We start from the raw sequence: 20567 nt of genomic DNA, 5'->3' as shown, positions 1-20567 counted from the left end.
ATATTAACTAGCTATAGTGTCAGGGACTCTTAAAAGTAACTGAATATTACTGATCTCCATTCCTCACCTGCTTTCTTCACTTGCCACTGCCTTCACCACTCAACTTACAACAACAATTGAGTCCAAACCACTACACTGTTGAATTTTTTTTTGCAGCATATTGCCAAGATGAAAAGGCAAATGAGTTTGTCTGCTTTCTTCGGCAAGAAAACAAAAGGAGATCCAAAAGAGTCACAACCACAACCATTGGAGTCTGAGGAAAGCAGAGCCAGCACATCATCCATCGAAGAAAGCAGAGCCAGCACATCACCCATATCTCAACCAGGGGCCAGCACATCATCAGGTACTGGAAGAACTGAATTAGACATTGAAGGGAACTTTCCAGCAGCAGTACAATAATTTTAGGGAAAAATATGATGGACTGGACGTTTCCCAGAAAAAATTAGGTTGCAAGCATTGCAGAAGATTTAAAATTTCGACCAAAGAAAAAAGTGTCCACGGAGCTAAGGAGTGGAAGAATTACCAAATTGAACCATCAGGAAAGAGTAAAGAAATACAACAAGCTTCCCTCAGAAAGAAATTGAAGGAACATTTCTCATCTAAGGCTCACCACATCTGTACAGAGAAGTTGAAGCAATGTGAGTCGGATGTGATAAGCAAAGGACTGGAGAAGATGACTGAGAAATATCTGGTTAGTACATGTAGAGTATTTACTACAATGTATAGTCTGGCACAAATGTGCAGACCGTTTTCATATATAGAAGATCTGATTAAATTACAAATGACAAATGGTTTAGATTTGGGAACAGGGTTGCATTCATTTAAAACTGCAGTTGCAATAGTAGATTTCATTTCAAAAGACATCAGGAAACATCTATTTACTAAAATTATTGAGAAAACTCGCAAAATCTGTTTGATAACTGACGAAATCTCAACAATATCTTCCAAACCAGTTCTTATACTGTACTTAAAAGTTGAAGATCCAGTTTTCTCACCAACAATTTTCCTTGAACTAGTAGAATTAGATAAACAAGACACAGAGACGATATGTTGTTCAGTTATAGAAAGTTTGAATAAAGTCCCAACTTTGATAGGAACTATCTGAAGAAACATTTAATTGGATTTTGCTCTGATGGAGCCAGTGTTATGCCTGGGAGAAAATCTGGGGTAAGCACGAGGATAGCCAAAGAGTTTCCAAACATTATAATATGGCACTGTTTAAACCATCGTCTGAAACTTGTTTTAGATGATTCTATTAGGGGAAATAAAGTAAATCAATCATTTTCAAATTTTTATTGATAAAATATATTCTATTTTCCATCCATCGAACTAATTGAACTTAACAAAATTTCCGAACAACTTGAGATTGAAATTATAAAAATTGGTAGAGTTTTTGGACCAAGATGGGCTTCCTGTAGTTTAAGATCAACCCTAGCTGTGTGGCGGGCTTATCCAGTGCTACATCAGTTTTTCTATTCAAATAAAAAATACTCCGGTATGGCTGCCAGTCTTGAAAACACGTATTTTCTCACTGATTTGGCCTTGATCATTGATGTGCTAACTGAAATATCTCTTCTTTCTAAGGCATTGCAAGTGAGAAACATGCAGATTATAAAGGCAGAAAAACTTGTGATAAGATCAATTAGATCATTTGAAATGCTTATAGAGGAAAAGGGTGCATATGAAAAAAAAAGGTTCATGAATTAATTACTTCAGAAACCTTTAATAATATAAATTTTATACAAAATCATTGATTTGTGGGACCTCCTCATGAAAAACTTATACAAAGCATTGTAACTAATTTGAAGAAAAGATTGATGGATTGTGAACATTTAAAAACAGGCTGCCAATTTAAAGACATTGATCAATTAAAATTTCTAAATTATTTGGAGCCAGATTATTGGAACATTGCAGAAGTGGTGGTTCCATGGAGAGCAGCTGAAGGACAATTGGTTGCATTTGGTGAAATTTTCAATTATGAAATCAATATTAATGATTATCGTGATTTCATAGAAAATGTACTAAAAGATTCTAAAAATTATACAATTCCTTGCAGCATTAAAAAGGCTAGAGATATTATTAAAACTATTGCAGTCAGTTCAGCAGAGGCAGAAAGGGGCATCTCGCAGATGAACATAATATGTTCAGAGGGCAGAAGTTGCCGTACAGTTTCCAATATTATAAACCTCCTGACCATCAGTCTAATTGGCTGACCTGTGCAAGAATGGGACCCTGTTCCTACAGTAAAGAAGTGGTTACGGGCACATCACACAGCTGATGATGCTCGTGTTAAACACAAGAAAACTGTAACTCGGGACAATAATAGAAAAGCAATTTGGCAGTACTTTATTTTATTGTTTTTTGTAAAGTTTTGTTATGTAATAGTTTTTGATTAATATTTTAAAATGTAACAATATAGTTTTGTGTACCTTTTTATTATTTAAGCATTAAAGACATGACATAATAAACTACCTTTTGTTTTTGTATATCTTTTTTTTAACACTTAGTCATTAGGGCAAAGAAGTGATGTTGAGTTGGCCCAGCCCTCTGCAGCCCTCCCTGTATTCCTCGTAGCTGCCCAGGCCTCGCCCTGCCCTCTCCAGGGCTCCCCAGGCCTTGGAAACTGGCAAAAAACACTTGCTAAGGAACTTAAGCGAGGACCACTTACATTTGGTTTGCTAGTCACATGGCCACCTGCTGTCATGCCCCTGGTGGAGACTGACTCTGAGGGAGAGGAGGCTGGGGAAGGGCAGAGGCCGGCTGAGTAGTCAGAGGAGGACCCAGGCCCATCCCCTATCCATCCTAGGGCACGCAGGGAGGAGAGGATCAGGGAAAAACGTGGTCTACTCGAGGGAAGAGGGCCATGATCCTCTTCATGGGTTGCAGGTGTGAGATCTGCATAAGAGTTTGGACTTGTGTGCTAACAAACGCTGGAGACAAATTAGTGTTTTATTCCTAGATGAGGTTTATCTTGGTTGGCGTTCTTCCAACGGACTGTCCTGAAGTTGGCAATTATTTATCCTGGTCTGTCGTGGAACCTTATTCAGTGCGGTTTGTTCTTGGTTTTTGCTTCATTATCTGCTCTTTGAATTTGAACTGTGTTTCTTTCGTTTGGAATGTTATTTTGAAAATAGTTTAATCTTCAACTGTGAACAATTAAACAGTGAAGCCAAGTTGAAGGCATTAAAGGACCTTTATTTACATTTTGATTTTTGTCATATTTTTGATACACACCTGCCTGGGCCTTGCCCTACCCTCTCCAGGGCTCCCCAGGCCTTGGAAACTGCCAAAAAACACTTGCTAAGCAACTGGCCATTAAGTGAGGACCTGGTCATTAAGCGAGGACCACTTACATTTGGTTTGCCAGTCACATGGCCCACACCCAACCCATCACATGACCACCTAGCCACTCCCAGTCAGCAAGCCACTCCCACCCTGTCACATGACCACCAAGCCACACCCACAAATTAGGCCACGCCCATGGAAGTGATTGTTAAGAAATTTGAAACCCACCCCAGCAGACACGGCCAGCCTGCAGCTGCTTCTCACAGGCCAAACAGAGAAGAATTCTTCCTGGAAACTCTGACTTACCATTCTAAGCTTTCCTAGTGGTGTACCATGCAGGGTCTGCCCAAGTCTGACCCTCCTTAGCCAGCTTGGGGGGGAAGGGTATAGCTGAGGTACCGGGGAGGGGGTAGCAGGCAGCATGATTGCGGTGCTGGGGGAATAAGTCTGTTATTCTAGTATACTCTCCGTCCCATGTAGAGGTAGCCTTGTGGAGAGATTTTAACACCTTTTTCACTCCACCTTTTCCCAACTCTCACCCTTTAATTCAGTTCCCATGCCAATTCCACCACACACACCCCTCAGCCCTGTCCAGGTTCCCTTCTTCTTGCACCCTGTAAGAAACAGGCAACATTATATATGTCTGCTAAAACATTCTATTTTTTTTGCCTGCCCCATTTAATCTTGTCACCCTTCCTCTCAGAAAATTCCCACAGTAAATTGCCACCGAGGAGGGTCATTCTTTTGCAGAGGGAATTCCATCTCCCTGAGTGGGGACACCAATCCCACCAATTGACTTCTGCCTTCCTTCTTCTAGAGAAGCTGGTTTTCTAGCTGTGGAGAGATGTTGCTTGGGGAGGCAGCCTCCTAAAATGCAATTTTGTCTCCTCCTCAGGTGCTCGAGACAAAGTGGTCGTCTATAAATATGAGCAGTCCTCAGCTGTCAGCCACAATTGGGACTAAGGTTTCCACGGCTAGGCAAGGTGGTTGTTCAGTGAGTTGTACCCAGTAACCTTTTCTGACGTGGTTAAGTGAATCAATGCAGTTAAGTGACTCATAGGTTATTAGTTGTTAAATGAGGTGTGCCGGGTTTTACGACTTTTTTTTACTATGGTTGTTAAGAGAACCAAAATTGATTATTGGCAAGAAGCCAGTTTCAGCTGCCACCCACTGTTCCCCCTACACCTCTGCTATCCTATCACCGCCACTCCTCCCCCAGCTAGCTACCCTCCCAAAGTTAAGGAGGATCAGACTTGGGCAGACCCTGGAGGGAGCACAACTAGAAAAGCCTGGAAAAGTAACTCAAAGATATCCAGGAAAAATCCATCTCTCTCTTGCCCGTGAGCAGTAGTAGCAGGCTGGCCTTGTCTGATGTTCCCAGAGTACTTGGATGGGAGACCACCAGGTGACTGGATGGGAGACCACCAGGACTGTAGGCATGGCACGTATTTATGACAGTTGCAGTGTCCCTGAGTTGTGTGATCCCCTTTTGCAACCTTCTGACAAGCAAAGTCTGTGGGGAAGCCAGATTCACTTAACTTCTGTGTTATTAACAACTGCAGTGATTCACTTAACAACTTTGGCAAGAAAGGTTGTAAAATGGAGCAAAATTCACAACAGATGTTTCACTTCACAACAGAAATTTTGGGCTTATTATCATAAGTTGAGTACTACCTGTATTGGATGGGAGTAGTTGGTTTTGTTCCATCTGAATTTGTTATACATTTTATAATTAACAGGCTTGAGGTATATTTTGATCTGCAATATTTGATGTTAGCCAATTTTGGCACAATTTATTATAGAAAAATGGCAGAGAAATACCGTCAACTAAATAAATATTCAGCATATTGAGCTCAAAGTGAAAAACTTACTGATGAAATCTGTCCAAATAAACTACTCCTCAAAAAAAAAACCGTGCCCAAATGTTTATAGGCAATCAAAGCATTCAAAAGTAGATTCTCCTTCATTTAGAGTGTTGGAAGTTGTCCAAATGCGAGTTCCACCAGACCCGGTTGGACTACTTAGGATATAGTGTGTCGAACACCGGGGTGGAGTTCAATCCGGCAAAGGTGCAAGCGATTATGGACTGCAGGCACCTAAAACTTGTAAGCAATTGTGAAGTTTCCTAGGATTCACAAACTTTTACCAGCAGTTCATCCCTTCGTTTGCACAGGTCGCCCTACCATTAACCGACCTTCTTAAGGCACAACGGGGAAAATTAGACCCAATCAACCACTACAATGGACAATGGAATGTCAAAGAGCTTTTGAAACATTAAAGGTGCTGTTTGTTAAGGAGCTCATCTTAAAACATCCAGATCCAGAGCAAGCATTTGTGGTACAAGCTGATGCCAGTGATATGGCTGTGGGAGCTGTCCTTATCCAAACCAATGAACAGGGTAACCTGCAATCGTGCGCCGATACATCACAACACCGAAAGGCAGTAGGCAATTTGGGAAAAGGAAGTCTACACGGTCTGGTGGGTACTGATGACATGGCAGCATCTGCTGGAGGGGAGTCCTGTACCCTTTAAAGCAGGGATCCCCAACCTTTTGGCGCCGCGGCCCGGTTCCGACATCAGCTGGGCGCCGCGGCCGGTGCAGCGTCAACTGGGCGCCGCCATCTTTTATGACGAAAAGGCGCTTCCGGTGGCGTCACGGGCGCTGTTCGTCATAAAATATGCGGCATCACCTTCTGGTGAGCTTTTTCGGGTAGAAATGGCTTTCTACCGGAAAAGCTCACGAGTCTGCGCCGCCATCTTTTATGATGAAACAGCGCTTCCGGTGAGCTTTCTACCCGGAAAAGCTCACCAGAAGCGCTTTTTACCAAAAAAGATGGCGGCGCCCAGCAACCAGCGACCCGGTAAGGCTTGTTCCGCTGCCCGGTGCAGGTCCGCGGACCGGCGGTTGGGGACCCCTGCTTTAAAGTGTAGACAGATCACAAGAACCTTGAAGCCCTCCAAACTCTGTGCAAGTTGTCTCCCAAACAAGTTAGGTAGGTGCAGTATTTTAAACGCTTCCACTTCACCCTGAAGTATATTCTTGGGAGGAGGAATTTTCTGGCAGATGCCCTATCGAGGATGCTGCAATACAATAATAGACGGGGAGATGTGGTTTACACCATTATACCTCCTCCGCAACCCACAGCTCAAGCCACAAACTGAGGGCAAGCGATGCAACAGCCGGAAGAGGGATGGGATGGGATGAGATGACCCGCTCCTTGAAGATGGCTCTGCCAACCGACCCATGGTTTCAGGAGAACCAGTAAATGTTAACCCAGAAAGATGGCCTGGTTTGGAAGGGGAGCAAATTATATGTCCCTCACAGCCAACGAATGGCTGTGCTGCAGCAGTGCCATGATGCAAAGTCAGCTGGTCACTTCATGTTCCTGAAAACCCTACATCGGGTCAACCGACAATTTTGTGGCCAAAATTGAAAAAAGACCTAGAGGACTATGTCCAGAGCTGTACGATCTGTGCAACGATGAAAAAATGACTAGGGAAACCACCGGGCCTCCTGAAACCTGTGGCTCATCCCACTCAACTGTGGGAAGAAATAGCTATGGATTCCATCATGAAACTCCCTGAAAATAATGGGAATACCATTATCTGGACGATTATTGACCTATTCTCAAAGCAAGCCCACTTCATGGCTTGTCTGAGCCTCCTGTCAGCACATAAGCTGGCAAAGATGTTCCTCAACCACATCTACCACCACCACAGCATCTGACAGAGAATAATCTCAGACCTTGGAGTGCAATTCACAGCCAAATTCTGGTGGGAGTTCCTTAGAATGATTTGGTCCTCTCAAGGCCTGAGTTCCACATTTCATCCAACTACCAATGGAGCGGCAGAAAGAGCCAATGCCATGATTAAGCAATACATCAGATGCTACATAAACTACTAACAGACCGATTGGGCTGACCTCCTACCATTCACAGAAATAGCATACAACAGCAGCACACGGTTCACTCCCTTCAAAGTGGCCAATGGGATAGAGTTTGTCCCCATTCCCAAGTACCCTCAGGAGTCCCCCTCATCTGTTAGCCTGACTGAGTGGATGGACAATATGCGAAGGGTATGGGAGGTGAGAGTAGGATTAAGGAAGGCGGCAGAAACCCAAAAGGTCCAGGCCAACAAGAAGCGGAGCCCCCAGACCCCATTCAGGGTTGGTGAGATGGTGTACCTCTCCACCAAATACCTACATCTAAAGGTGTCTGGCTGTAAACTAGCCTCTAAATTCCTGGGTTCATTTCCCATAGTCCGCATAATCAACCCAGTCACAGTGGAACTGAAATTCCCTCATCTATTAGGGAGAATACACCCGGTATTCCACAGTAGTCTGTTGAGACATGTACAGGCCTCGGACGTATGAGGTCCCCCAAAGCATGAACCCGGGAGCATTCAAGTGGGGGGAAAGCTCACTACAAGGTTGAGCAGATCCTAAATTCTCGCATTCATGGGGGGGGGGGGCCTACAATACTTGATACAATGGAAGGGGTATCCCCATCAGAAGCATCTTGAGTGAGGAGTCGGGAGGTGAAGGCTGCACAGATGGTGAGACAGTTCCTCCGGGAGCACTCTTGAAAACTGGGTGGAAGTGATTGCGTGGGACCCCGCTCAACAGGCAATTAACTGTGGTCTTTGCTTATCTTCCAGATGCCATTTCCATGGTACAGGGGAGCCACCTGTCAACGCTTGAAATGCGAAGCCTCCAGTGGACGGGGAAGGCTTACAGGAATAATGAAAAACAGTAGACTCACGGTGTGGGAGATGGACAATGAAGAAGCAGCCGGCTGACAATCTGCTGTAGAGCAGGCCAGCAGCAGAAGTAAGAACTAGGCCCAACAGAAAGATTCCAGGCCTCTCAAGAAGTACAACAGTCATGCGGGTGAGGCAGGTGCACGCAGGGGGCAGGATTAAATAGGCAGGAAAGCAGCAAGTTATTGCTGTCTGTGTTTTGGTTGCTATGTGCTGATGTTTCCAGCTCTGGCAGAATTACAAGCAATTAATCAAATCTTTTATTTCTGTTTCTTGGTTTTAGAGAATTGGAACAGTGACACTGTACATACATCCCATAATATCACAACTAAGCTATTGAGTCCATAAAGTTTGCCAAGCACAAGTAGTTAGCAGTATATAGTTTTTATCTAATAACAGAAGATTTTCAGGTATTCAACCACAAATTTATTTTAATATTTTTCTATAAATACTACAAAACATTTATTTTTATTTTATTGATATTTGCAAGAAAAGTAGTGATATTACCTTATCTGTAAGAAGTTTAGTAAGATTTCTCTGTTTCCTGAAGAGATACTGATCAAATAACTGAGCCAGTTTTGCTGCCAGAATATGTTCACGGCTAAAGCAAGGATGATGTGTGAATATTAATCCTGAAATGTCAATATCCAACTGAAAGCAACTTTGTGGATCATCATTTCCAACAATGTACTGGTTGGCAAGTCTCATCTTTAGAGCCTAAAATAAAAATTTAAGCAACAACATTCACACAGAGGTAGAATAAGATTTCAGAGAAACATATAAGAACTGGATCACACATAATAAACTAATTTGGAGGCTTTTCTTTTCAGTGCAAGGTATGAGTCTTTGGTTTGTTTTACATATAACTGAGATTAACTGTACCAAAGACTAATAAACTACGAATAAATATCACTTAATGTCTAAGGATAAGTTAAATTGAATGTGGAATTGACATTCATCAATTCACCTTTATTCAAAAAGGTGGTGGCCTTTCAAGGTAGAAACAAGGTCACAGACAAATGTCAAAGTAAGGCTCTTTGCCCAATATTTACTATTCTAGGCCCTGTCCAATCTTAGTACCCATTCTGAGACCATTTCCACTAAAAAGGAAGCCTTTTGCATTGGCCTTTCATGGAAGACCATGGAATTAAGCCAGAAAGACAACCTTGACTGCAGAATCAAGTGCATGTTAGGCTTCTGTTTAATAAAATGTCCGGTCTCAACTGGACAAGCTGGTATGTCTCATCTGGCAAATGGGGTTACAGAGTAGTACAGAATAACAGAGTTATGGAATGGAACTTGGAGGTTGTTAGGGATAACATTGTTTTACCCTAACTGTTTTGGGTAAAGATAATAAAATGATGAATCATGGTTTGTCACATAAAGTGTATGTGACTTTAAGCTAAAGGAATGTAATTAAGGGTGCAGCTGTAAAAGTACTATATAAGCAGCAAGGCACTCTCTGGCTCTTACTGGCTGGCTTATTGAAGACTGCATTCTTGCTGGATCGGGGAGGAGAAGAAGTGTTGGATTACTTTGAAGATATTTCTCAACGGAGAGAAGATAAGTTTTGGACAGATTTATTATATGTGTACTGACACTGGCTATTCGACACGGACTTTGCAATTAGAGTATCCTCGACAAGACTTGACTGAAATTGATATATGACTAATGGACTGTTTATAATGACTATGCTATAATTCTTAAATGGAATAAACTATAATTTTGATAGCACAAGCGTATCTGTATTTTTACTGCGTGTTAACGAGAAAACTTATCTCACACATTTACCTGTCTTCCTATCTGACTTCGCTGCACATTCTGTTTAGTTTGTTTTCCTTAACACCCGTTGGGGAATCCAGGCTTAACACTGGTTATGGGCCCAGAGAGACTGCAAAGTCAGTTTAACTAGGATAAAAACAGGTTTATGTAAAAAGTGAGATTTTGTGTTGTTACACGTTACAGTAAACAGACAGCTGTGTTTTATCAATTATAGTTTTATATCCATATAGTGAAACATGGCACAAGTCAGTCTACAAAGTTTGCCCCTTATATCCAAGCTGGATGGAACAAACTATGTTTCATGGTCTATGAAATGTAGTCTACTTCTACGAAGAGAAGGTCTGTGGAACATAATTGAAAACCCACCAAACGTAGAAGAATGGGATCCTGAAGATGAGGAAGATAGTCAAAAGATAGAAGAATTTAAACAGAAAAATGAACAAGCACTTTGCATCATAGGGCTATCATTATCTGATCAACAACTTGTTCATATATGAGGAGAGCAAACAGCTGTTGGGTGTTGGCAAAAACTGAGGAGGATTTATGTTCGAGATAACGTTGGTGCTCACATAAATCTAACACGGAAGCTTTTCCGCACGTATCTCCAAAAGAATGGTGATATGCTGAGTCATTTGAATACTATGAAAAGCATTTTTCAAGAACTTCATGAGAAGGAGTTAATTTTCTCTGAGCTACACCAGGTCTACATAATTCTATCTTCATTAGATGAAAGTTTTGATGACTACGTAACTTCCCTTGAAATATTGCCTAAAGAAAGCCTAACTTTAACTGATATCACTGGCAGATTGATTGAAGAGGCCAGAAGAAGGCTTGAAAGAGATCAGTTAAGGAGGGAGCAACCTCAAAAGGAAAATAATGAATCTCCTACTGCATTCGCAATTAAAAAGTGTTTTAATTGTGGAGGGAGAGGACATATAGCAAGATTTTGTAAGAAACCAAAGCGTCAGAATGCAAGCCAGAATGCTGTAAGCCATCAAAGAAGAAATAAGAATTTTGAGTTAGCAATGTATAGTAATGAAGTTGTAAAAAATAATTTATGGGTGGTTGACAGTGGTGCGTCCCACTGTATTACAAATGATAACAAAAAATTTGTAAAAATGTCCATGAGTTCACAGCATATCTCACTGGCAAACGGATGGAACATGAAGGCAAAAGGTGAAGGTATAGCTCATTGTTCTAGTATAAATGAGAACGTAAAAATGTTATATGTACCTCAACTTAAATTTAATTTGCTTTCAGTTAGAATGTTGGTTAGATTAGGATACATAATTACTTTTAGGGGAGATACTTGTTTAATTGAAAAAGAAGGTAAGAAAATTACTGCAACGTTAAGAGGTGACTTATATGTGTTAAATGATAATGGTTTAGAGGTGGCTAACATGGTTTATGAAAATAAGAAACCTCATGATGAATGTATTCACTTGTTACACCGACGGTTAGGTCATTTAAATTTTAAAAATGATTAAGAGAACTGTTCAACTATCTAAAGGAATAAGTTTGAAACCTTGCAATAAGTATTTGCAATGTTCTGCTTGTAATCAAAACAAAAGCAAAGTTATACCGGCAAATAGAGTTGATGGATTTACTACCAAAGAGCCTTTAGAGGTAGTATTTGCCGATATAATAGGTCCTAAAAAGCCAAGTGTAGGTGGTGCTAGATACATATTAAGCATAATGGACCACTATTCTAGGTATGGTTTCTGTTTTCTAATGAAGAGAAAAACTGAAACGTATACAAATTTCTTTAATTGGTTAAAATTTGCAGAGAGGAAAACTAAAAAGAAATTAGTAACTCTTATAACAGATAATGGTGCGGAATTTACAAATAATAAATTCCAGAGTAGACTTAGAATGGCAGGTATTCAACATAAAAAGTCTGCACCATATAGGCCTCAACATAATGCCTTTATAGAGAGAAGAGGCCAAACACTGCAATCAATGGGAAGGACAATGTTATCTGATTCTGGATTACCTGACAATTTGTGGGGAGAAGCTATAATGTGTGAGAATCACATATTAAACAATGTTGTTAATTCAACAACAGGTGAATTACCATTCACTCAGTGGCATGGTAGGAAACCTGATTTGAGTTATATTCACACATTTGGTGCACCAGCATGGGTGCATATCCCTACACAACTCAGGCACAAAGGACAACATAGAGCTAAAAGATTATTTTTTGTTGGATATCAAGCAAACCATAGATCTTATAGATTCTGGGAACCAGGTACATCTAGAGTATACTGCAGTGCTAGTGCACAATTCCTAGAACATATAGGATGGAATAGATTAGAACAGGATTCAGATAATGATGTTATTATAGAACCCTATAAAAGGCAGAAAGAAAAAACTAGTTATAAGAAAAGTCCAATTAAAGAAGAAATCCATGAAGAGCAAATAGAACCAGATCAAGAGGTAATAATTGATCAAGAAGAGATAGATAGTCAAGAACAGGAAATAAAGGAAAGTCCACCTGTAAGTCCTGTTATACCTAGATGCACAACGCGTATAACCAAACCACCTGAAAGATATCAGGCGAGTATTGTTTGCCAAGTAAATCAAGTTCCTACTAGCATTGATGAACTTAAGATGTATCCTGCTAAGGATCAGGTGAATTGGCAAAAGGCAATGGAAAAAGAGTTAAATTCATTAAAGGAAATGAAGGTTTATGAAGAAACCAAATTACCTCCAGGAGAAAAATCCATTGGGTGCAAGTGGATATTTAAAGTAAAGACTGGAAATAATGGGAAAGTAACTTATAAGGCTAGATTAGTAGCACAAGGATTTAACTAAAATGTATTTGATTATGATGAGGTATTTGCACAAAATCTTAAGGCTACAACTTTAAGAGCAGCTTTAGCATGGGCAGCTAAGAAGAATTATATTGTTAACCATTTAGACGTAGAAACTGCATATCTACATGCACCATTGCAGCATAGAATATATTTGAAAAAACCGGTTGGTATAAAAGATAATAAAGTAAATAGCAATGATTGTTGGAAACTCAAGAAGAGTTTTTATGGATTAAAACAATCTGGCTATGAATGGAACCAATATATTGTGAAAGAATTAAACAATATAGGGTTTAAATCTGGTTTAGCAGATCCATGTATGTTTAAAAGAGAAAATAATGGAACGGTGTCATTATTGTTATTATTTACAGATGATATTGCTTTGATTACTAAGACCAATAATGAAGCTACTGAGATTATTTCATTATTAGCCAAAAGGATAAAATTAAAGCATTTAGGTGAAATTAAAAAGTATCTAGGATTGACAATTAATAAAACCACAAAAGGATTTAAGATATCTCAAGAGGATAAAATTTGCCAATTAATTAAATTATAAAAAATGGAACTTTGTAAGCCTGCAAAGACTCCAATGAGTCAGGAAATTTGCAAAATTGATGCTCAAAGTCCCAAATTTGATAAGACCATATATCAATCTTTGATTGGTAGCTTATCATATATAAGCAATTGGTCAAGGCCAGATATAGCTTATAGTGTGAATCAGCTGGCACGATATAATAATGATCCACATCAATGTCATTGGCAAGCATTAAAGAGAATTTTAAGATATCTTAAAGGAACAATGCACCATGCATTGTATCTAGAGCCAAAAGGTGATTTGAATCTTAGTGCCTATGCAGATGCAAGTTTTGCAACTGACATAAATACTAGAAAATCAACATCTGGGATGGTTATATTATTTGGTAAGACTTTAATAGGGTGGAGGTCAATCAGACAACAGCATATTAGCTTGTCAACGATGGAAGCAGAATTTTCATGTCTGTCATTACTATGCACTGATTTAATTCTGTACAAACAGTTATTATTAGACATGGGTATAATTGTTAAAGATTCCATTATTGTATACGAAGAAAACCAGGCAGCTATACAATTAGCTACTAATATTGCTGTAAAGACTAGATCAAAGCATACTGATTTAAGATACTTAAATGTTAGAGAATCTGTGAAAAATGGTCTAATTAAACTTGAGTACTGCATGACGGAAGAAAATATTGCAGACCAGTTTACAAAAGCACAAGGTGTTGTAAAATTTAAAGAGAGTTGTGACAATTATGATTTGAAAGTGTAAATGGATATATTATTGTAATATTTATTATTATTACCCAAAAGGGGAGAATGTTAGGGATAACATTGTTTTACCCTAACTGTTTTGGGTAAAGATAATAAAATGATGAATCATGGTTTGTCACATAAAGTGTATGTGACTTTAAGCTAAAGGAATGTAATTAAGGGTGCAGCTTTAAAAGTACTATATAAGCAGCAAGGCACTCTCTGGCTCTTACTGGCTGGCTTATTGAAGACTGCATTCTTGCTGGATCGGGGAGGAGAAGAAGTGTTGGATTACTTTGAAGATATTTCTCAACGGAGAGAAGATAAGTTTTGGACAGATTTATTATATGTGTACTGACACTGGCTATTCGACACGGACTTTGCAATTAGAGTATCCTCGACAAGACTTGACTGAAATTGATATATGACTAATGGACTGTTTATAATGACTATGCTATAATTCTTAAATGGAATAAACTATAATTTTGATAGCACAAGCGTATCTGTATTTTTACTGCGTGTTAACGAGAAAACTTATCTCACACATTTACCTGTCTTCCTATCTGACTTCGCTGCACATTCTGTTTAGTTTGTTTTCCTTAACACCTGTTGGGGAATCCAGGCTTAACAGAGGTCTTCAAGCAGAAGACCCTATATCATTCCAGACAAGTGGCTGTTCAATCTTTTCTTAAAAGTCTCCAATAATGGAACACCTACAACTTTTGAAGGCAAGCCATTACGTTGGTTAATTATTCTATTAAGAAATTTTTCCTTAGTTCTTGGTTGCTTCTCTCCTTGATCAGTTTCCATCCATTAGTTTCTTGTCTTGTCTTCTGGTGCTTTGGAAAATTGGTTTAGTCTATTGAGATCCATCTCAATCTTGAGTCTATCTTTTGGGGTGTTGGCTATTCCTGCCAGTTTTGTGTCATTCGCAAATTTGGTGAGTTCCCCTTTGATTTCCCAATCTAAATTGTTTATGAAGCTGTTGAAGAGTGTGGGGCATAAAAGGGAACCTTGAGGTATCCCACTGCTTCCTTCTCTCCATGTAGATGTAGTTCCATTAAGGACTACACATTGAATAAAACTTGTCAGCCAGTTACAAATCCATCTGGTGGTGATGCTGCCTATTCCACATTTTAGCTTAGCAAGAGGTAAGTTGTGGTCTTCATTGTGAAATGCCTTACTGAAATCCAAGTAGACTATGTCCACAACATTTCTCTGGTCCACTAATTTAGTCACTTTATCAAAGAATAAAATAAGATTTGTTTGGCATGAACTGTTATTGACAAAAACCATGTTGGGTTCCAGTTATAACTTTTCTTGCTTCTAGGTGTTCACAATTCTGCTGCTTGATTATCTTTACCAGGATCTTCCCAGGTATTGATGTCAATACCTGGTCTGTAGTTTTCTGGATCTGTTATTATTCCCTTTTTTGATGATGGGAACCATATCAGCTCTTTTCCAGTCCTCTGGTAGTTCCCTGGTGCTTTAGGATATTTGAAAGATATGATTCAATGGTCCTAATATCACATCTGTCAGTTCCTTCAGAACTCTGGGATGTAATCCAACAGATCCCAGTGATTTATATTTGTCAAGATCAGACAGGTGTCCTCTTACCATTTTCTTGCTTAGTTTGTGTCCTATTTTTATGATTGTGTTTTGGTAGGTTCAGCTTTATTAGCTTTTTGCGTGAAGACTGACGCAAAGAATGAATTAAGGACCTCTGCTTTCTCTCTACTGCCCGTTACTTCCTTGCCATCTTTACTCATTAGTGGACTGACTTTTTTTTTAACTTTTTCTTGTTTTTTATATGTTGAAACTTTTAAAATTATTTTTTTACATTTGTTGGAAGTCTTACTTCATTCTGAGCCTTTGCTTTCCTGACTTCATCTTTGCCAGTTTGGCTATTTATTGGTATTCTGCATTAGTACTTTCCATTTATTATATTTATCATTTTTGTCTTTTAGTTTTTCAGAGATTTCCTTGTGTAACTGTGCTGGTTTCTTCTTGGGTTTCTTGTTTTTCTTTTTCAGTGTTATTGAACTGGACTGGGCTTTTATAATCATATTTTTTGGAGTTTTCCAAGTTTCTTGAGTTGTTTTCCTCTTTTAAGATTATCACTATGGAATCCTTCCCAAGTTCTCACAAAGTTTGTGGAAATCAGCTCTTTTAAAGTCTAAGACATTGGTTTATGTTCTATTGTTTATGTTACAATTATATTGAATTCCAATATGGCATGATCACTCTCCCCCAAAGTTCTGACAACTTAATCCCCCCTCTAGCGCTTCTCTGTTAGCAAGAATTAGGTTCAGTATAGTCCCTCTAGTAGTTCCCTCCTCTAACATTTGGATGACAAATTTGTGAGGTAGGTCAGGAACCTGTTTGATCTTCTACTTGATGCAGAGTTTGTCTCCCAGTCGATATCAGGGTAGTTTAAAAGGGTAGTTACTACTGTGGCATATTTCCTACATACATTTGTTAACTGGTTAACAAAAAATGCATTTATCTCTTGTGTGTGGTTGGGTATCCTGTGGTATACAACTGTCATATTTTTTTCATTTTTTCCCATATGCCATCTAGGAGGCTTTCATCATTGGTTTTGTGCATTTTTTAAAGAATAGAATAGAATTCTTTTTTTGGTGAAGTGTGATTGGACACACAAGAAATTTGTCTTTTGTGCATATGTTCTCAGTGTACATAAGAAAAAATAAAATACATTCATCAAGAATTGTAAGATACGACTTCCGGTGGCACTTCCGTCAGTGATGGACTGGAGACCGCAATCATGCGCACCTTTGATCCGTGTTTGCCCTGTCGGAGGGTCCCAAACGGGACTGGATCCACCTCAGAGGGGTGGGGAAAGAGGGGGACAAATATATGATTTTGGCACTAAATAGGCAATTAAATGCTGAACTTGAATGTGCCAAAAAGAAATGATTTACAATTTGGATTTATTGAATTTTTGAAACTTAAATACCTCAAATAAAAAGGGGGGGGGGAGTAGAAAGAAAGAGTGGAACTTGGATGTAACAGAGAGCGCCACCTAATGGTAAAAGAAAATTATAGTGACTTTTTTAAAAAGTGTCTGGTTCTTTCAAAACTGAAACTTGATACAAAATAAGAGGAACCTTGTTACAATAAAACAGAAACATTGAAAAGTGAAAAGTGAAAACAAAGAATATTAAAATAAAAGAAAGAAGCATGAAGAAACTACACTGGGACTGTTTGGTGATCTTGGCACAAATTTAAACTTATGGATATTGGACTATCTGATGAATTTGGGAAAAAAACTTAAAGAAGAATTAATAGAAGTTGATCATTGAAAATCAAAATCAAAGATGCTGGTCAAATTGAATTACTGGACAATTGGCTTGGACTTAAATACTAAAGAATTAAATACTAAAATATAAAGGAAATGTTTGAAAATGGCAGAACTTTTCTTGGAACTAAAAATGGAACTAATTTTTTTTTTAAAAAATGTTAAATGAAAGAAATGAATTGTGCTATATTACCTTACAATTATTAGAAATGGCGATTCTGGAGAAAGAACAACAACAAGGAGTGCCAGAATGGGAGGAGCTAATTAAAGAAGAAGAAGCCAGCTTCAATGAATAAAGGGAGCAATGACCATTAAAACGAAGGGAAAAAAGAATGTGAATTAAAACTTGGAGGGTTGAGGAGGCAATTAAAAAAGGAAATGTCTTGAAAGCCAAACAAAGAAAAAGGAAACAGCAGAGAAGGGAATTACAGAAGAAAGTCTTAAAGAGGGAAGGGGTTAAAAATTGGAATAAGGAAGGAAAAAATGAAAGGAAAACGATGTAATAAGAGAAAGAACTAGAAAATAAGGAGATAGGGAAACCGAACAAAAATAATTAGAAATTGTTTAGTCAGAAGACATAGAGATAATGAGTAGATAAAGATTAAAGAAAAGGGATTCTACAAGGTAATCTGTTGTAATACATAAGAATGTAGCTTTTAAACATGAATGAAACTGATATATTTTCTTTTCTCTTTAATTGGCTTTTTATTTAAGGATTATTGTTAATTTCTATATGGATAATAAACAAAGAATATAATTAAAATGAATTATGAGGATCCTAGTGAAAAGACTAATACCAGTTTCTACAATTAACTGAATAGATCAATATATTTGAAATAACAAATGATTTAGAAAGTAATTGAGGGGAATACCATGAGGAACCTTGCTTAAAATATATATATGCATATTGACATATAGTAGTTAGGTTATTGTTATTCAACTAGAATGTGATAATTATATAGTGAATATATTGTGATAAATTTTGATTATGGATTAAAGGGGAATAAATTGAGGGATGTATAAGATAAAAGGGTGGCACACTCTAACTGATACTTAAAGGGGGAAATTTTGGGGAATTATTAGATTTAAGATGGAATTTATTCAGTAATGAAATAAAAGTATGTGACAAAATTGCAAATGTGACAGATAAAAGTATAAAGGTATAATGTATTTAGAATTTAAAAATAAGAATGTTAAGATTATAGAATAAGATTTGAGAACATTTATAAAAAAAGGAATTAAGATAAGATATAAATTGAAAATAAGTGTAAAGAAAATAAGAATGGAGAAAATTTGCTGGAAAATGGAAGTAATGATATGATATAGAATTGAATGTGAAAGATAAATATGTACTAAGGTCATGTTTGTGTTGAAGTGTAAACCTGGAACCACGTTGTTCACTGAAAGAGATGTTTTTAAAATATAAAAATAATAAAAATGTATTACCAAAAAAAAAAAAAAAAGAATTATAAGATACAACACTTAGTGATAATCATACGTTACTGATAAACATCAAATCATACTAGGAAACAAATAAAGCAATATAAATTGTAAAGATACAAGCAACAGTTATAGTCATAAGTAGGAAGATATAGGTAATAGGAAGGATGAGAAGAATAATAGTAATACAGTTTTGCTAAGTAGTTTGACAGTGTTGTGGGAATTAGTTGTTTAACAGAGTGATGCCATTCAGGGGGGAAACTGTCCTTGTATCTAGCTGTTCTGGTATGCAGTGTCCTACAGCATCATTTTGAAGGTAGACGTTGAAATAATTTATGTCCAGGATGTGAGGGGTCTGTAGATATTTTCACAGCCCTTTTTTTGACTTGTGCTGTATACTACAGGTCCTCAATGGAAGGCAGGTTGGTAGCAATTGTTTTTTCTGCAGTTCTAATTATCCGTTGAAATCTGTATCTGCCTTGTTTGGTTGCAAAGCCAAACCAGACAGTTATAGAGGTGCAGGTGACAGACTCAATAATTCCTCTGTAGAACTGAATCAGCAGCTTTTTGGGCAATTTGATCTTTCTGACTTGGCGCAGAAAAAGCATTCTTTGTTGTGCTTTTTTGATGATGTTTTTGATGCTAGGTGTCCATTTTAAGTCTCGAGATACGATAGAACCTAGAAACTTGAAGGTCTCTCTACTGTTAATATTGTGTTGTCTAGTATTTTAAGAGGTGGTAATATAGGAGGGTTTCTCCTAAAATCTACCACCATTTCTGTTCTGTATTTAACTTCCTGGCTGAATATAAAGACAGTTAGGTAAACTCTACAAAGGTTTCCATACAAAGTTTCTTTATTGGATTGTAATAGGCATCCTCAAGGATAACTCACAGTTATGTTGAGATTCATCTAATGCCCAATCTTTGCATAGTTGTCTTCATAGTGTGAAAATATAGTTATCTTCATCCCATAACGATGGAGCAAAGGGAAAGACACCAGCATGATGCTGGGGTACAAGCAAGAATAAAGGAAACTCCCTCAACCCAACCAAGGGTCAATTCAGTGACCAATCAGGATTACAGATGTGACCACATGACATGAACTACATTCCCCATGAGGCATTCCCTTAAGGGGAAAGCTCCCAATTCCCAAGCAACTATCTGGTCAGCACAATTTCTATGGTTTTGAGTATATTCAGTTCAAGATTGTTCTGGTTGCACAAGGCTAGTTGTTCAACCTCCCATCTGTATGCAGATTCATCGTTGTCTCGAATGAGACCAATAACTGTTGTATCATCTGCAAACAGATAACAGATAATCAGAGTTGGAAGGGACCTTATAGGTCATCTAGTCCAACCCCCCGCCCAAGCGGAAGACCCTACACCATTTCTGACAAATGACAGTCCAATCTCTTCTTGAAAGTCTCAAGTGATGAAGCTCCCCCAACTTCCGAGGGCAAGCTGTTCCATTGGTTGATTGTTCTCACTGTCAGAAAGTTTCTCCTTATTTCCAGGTTAAATCTCTCCTTGTCCAGTTTCCATCCATTATTCCTTGTCTGGCCTACAGGCGCTTTAGAAAATAGCTTGATCCCTTCAGTACTTTAACAGAGGGATCTTTTGAGTTGCAGTCATTGGTATATATAGTGAGAAGTGGAAAGGTACAGGTATCTGATGTGATTTTGCCTAGCTTCACCTATTGCTTCCTGTCTGTTAGGACGCTTATGTTTCATTTACAAGTATGGTCAGGTACAGCTAGCTGATTTAGTTTAGTTAGAAGAATGTCTGGTATGATGGTATTGAATGCTGAGCTGAAGTCTACAAAGAGGACCCTTGCATAGGTCTTTGCAGATTCAAGATGTTGTAGGATGTAGTCCAGAGTCCTAT

General features: G+C 38.4%; 1 protein-coding gene across 7 annotated transcripts in view; it reads right to left on the bottom strand.

Moving 5' to 3' along the window:
• The window catches only part of CC2D2A (coiled-coil and C2 domain containing 2A), a 1114036-nt gene that overhangs the window by 88031 nt on the left and 1005438 nt on the right, over window positions 1-20567 (bottom strand). For all 7 annotated transcript variants that reach the window (XM_087963696.1, XM_087963695.1, XM_087963697.1 and 4 more), the window contains one exon: window positions 8551-8760. In XM_087963696.1, coding sequence (XP_087819822.1) covers window positions 8551-8760 — 210 coding nt within the window. The remainder of the gene's footprint in view (window positions 1-8550; window positions 8761-20567) is intronic.

Source organism: Notechis scutatus, chromosome 4, assembly GCF_049901735.1.
Source record: "Notechis scutatus isolate UNSWTSFEM ecotype Mainland chromosome 4, rNotScu1.2, whole genome shotgun sequence".
Lineage (NCBI taxonomy): Eukaryota > Metazoa > Chordata > Lepidosauria > Squamata > Elapidae > Notechis > Notechis scutatus.
The sequence above is the reverse complement of the archived record's forward strand: the minus strand, read 5'-3'. Positions and strand labels throughout refer to the sequence as shown.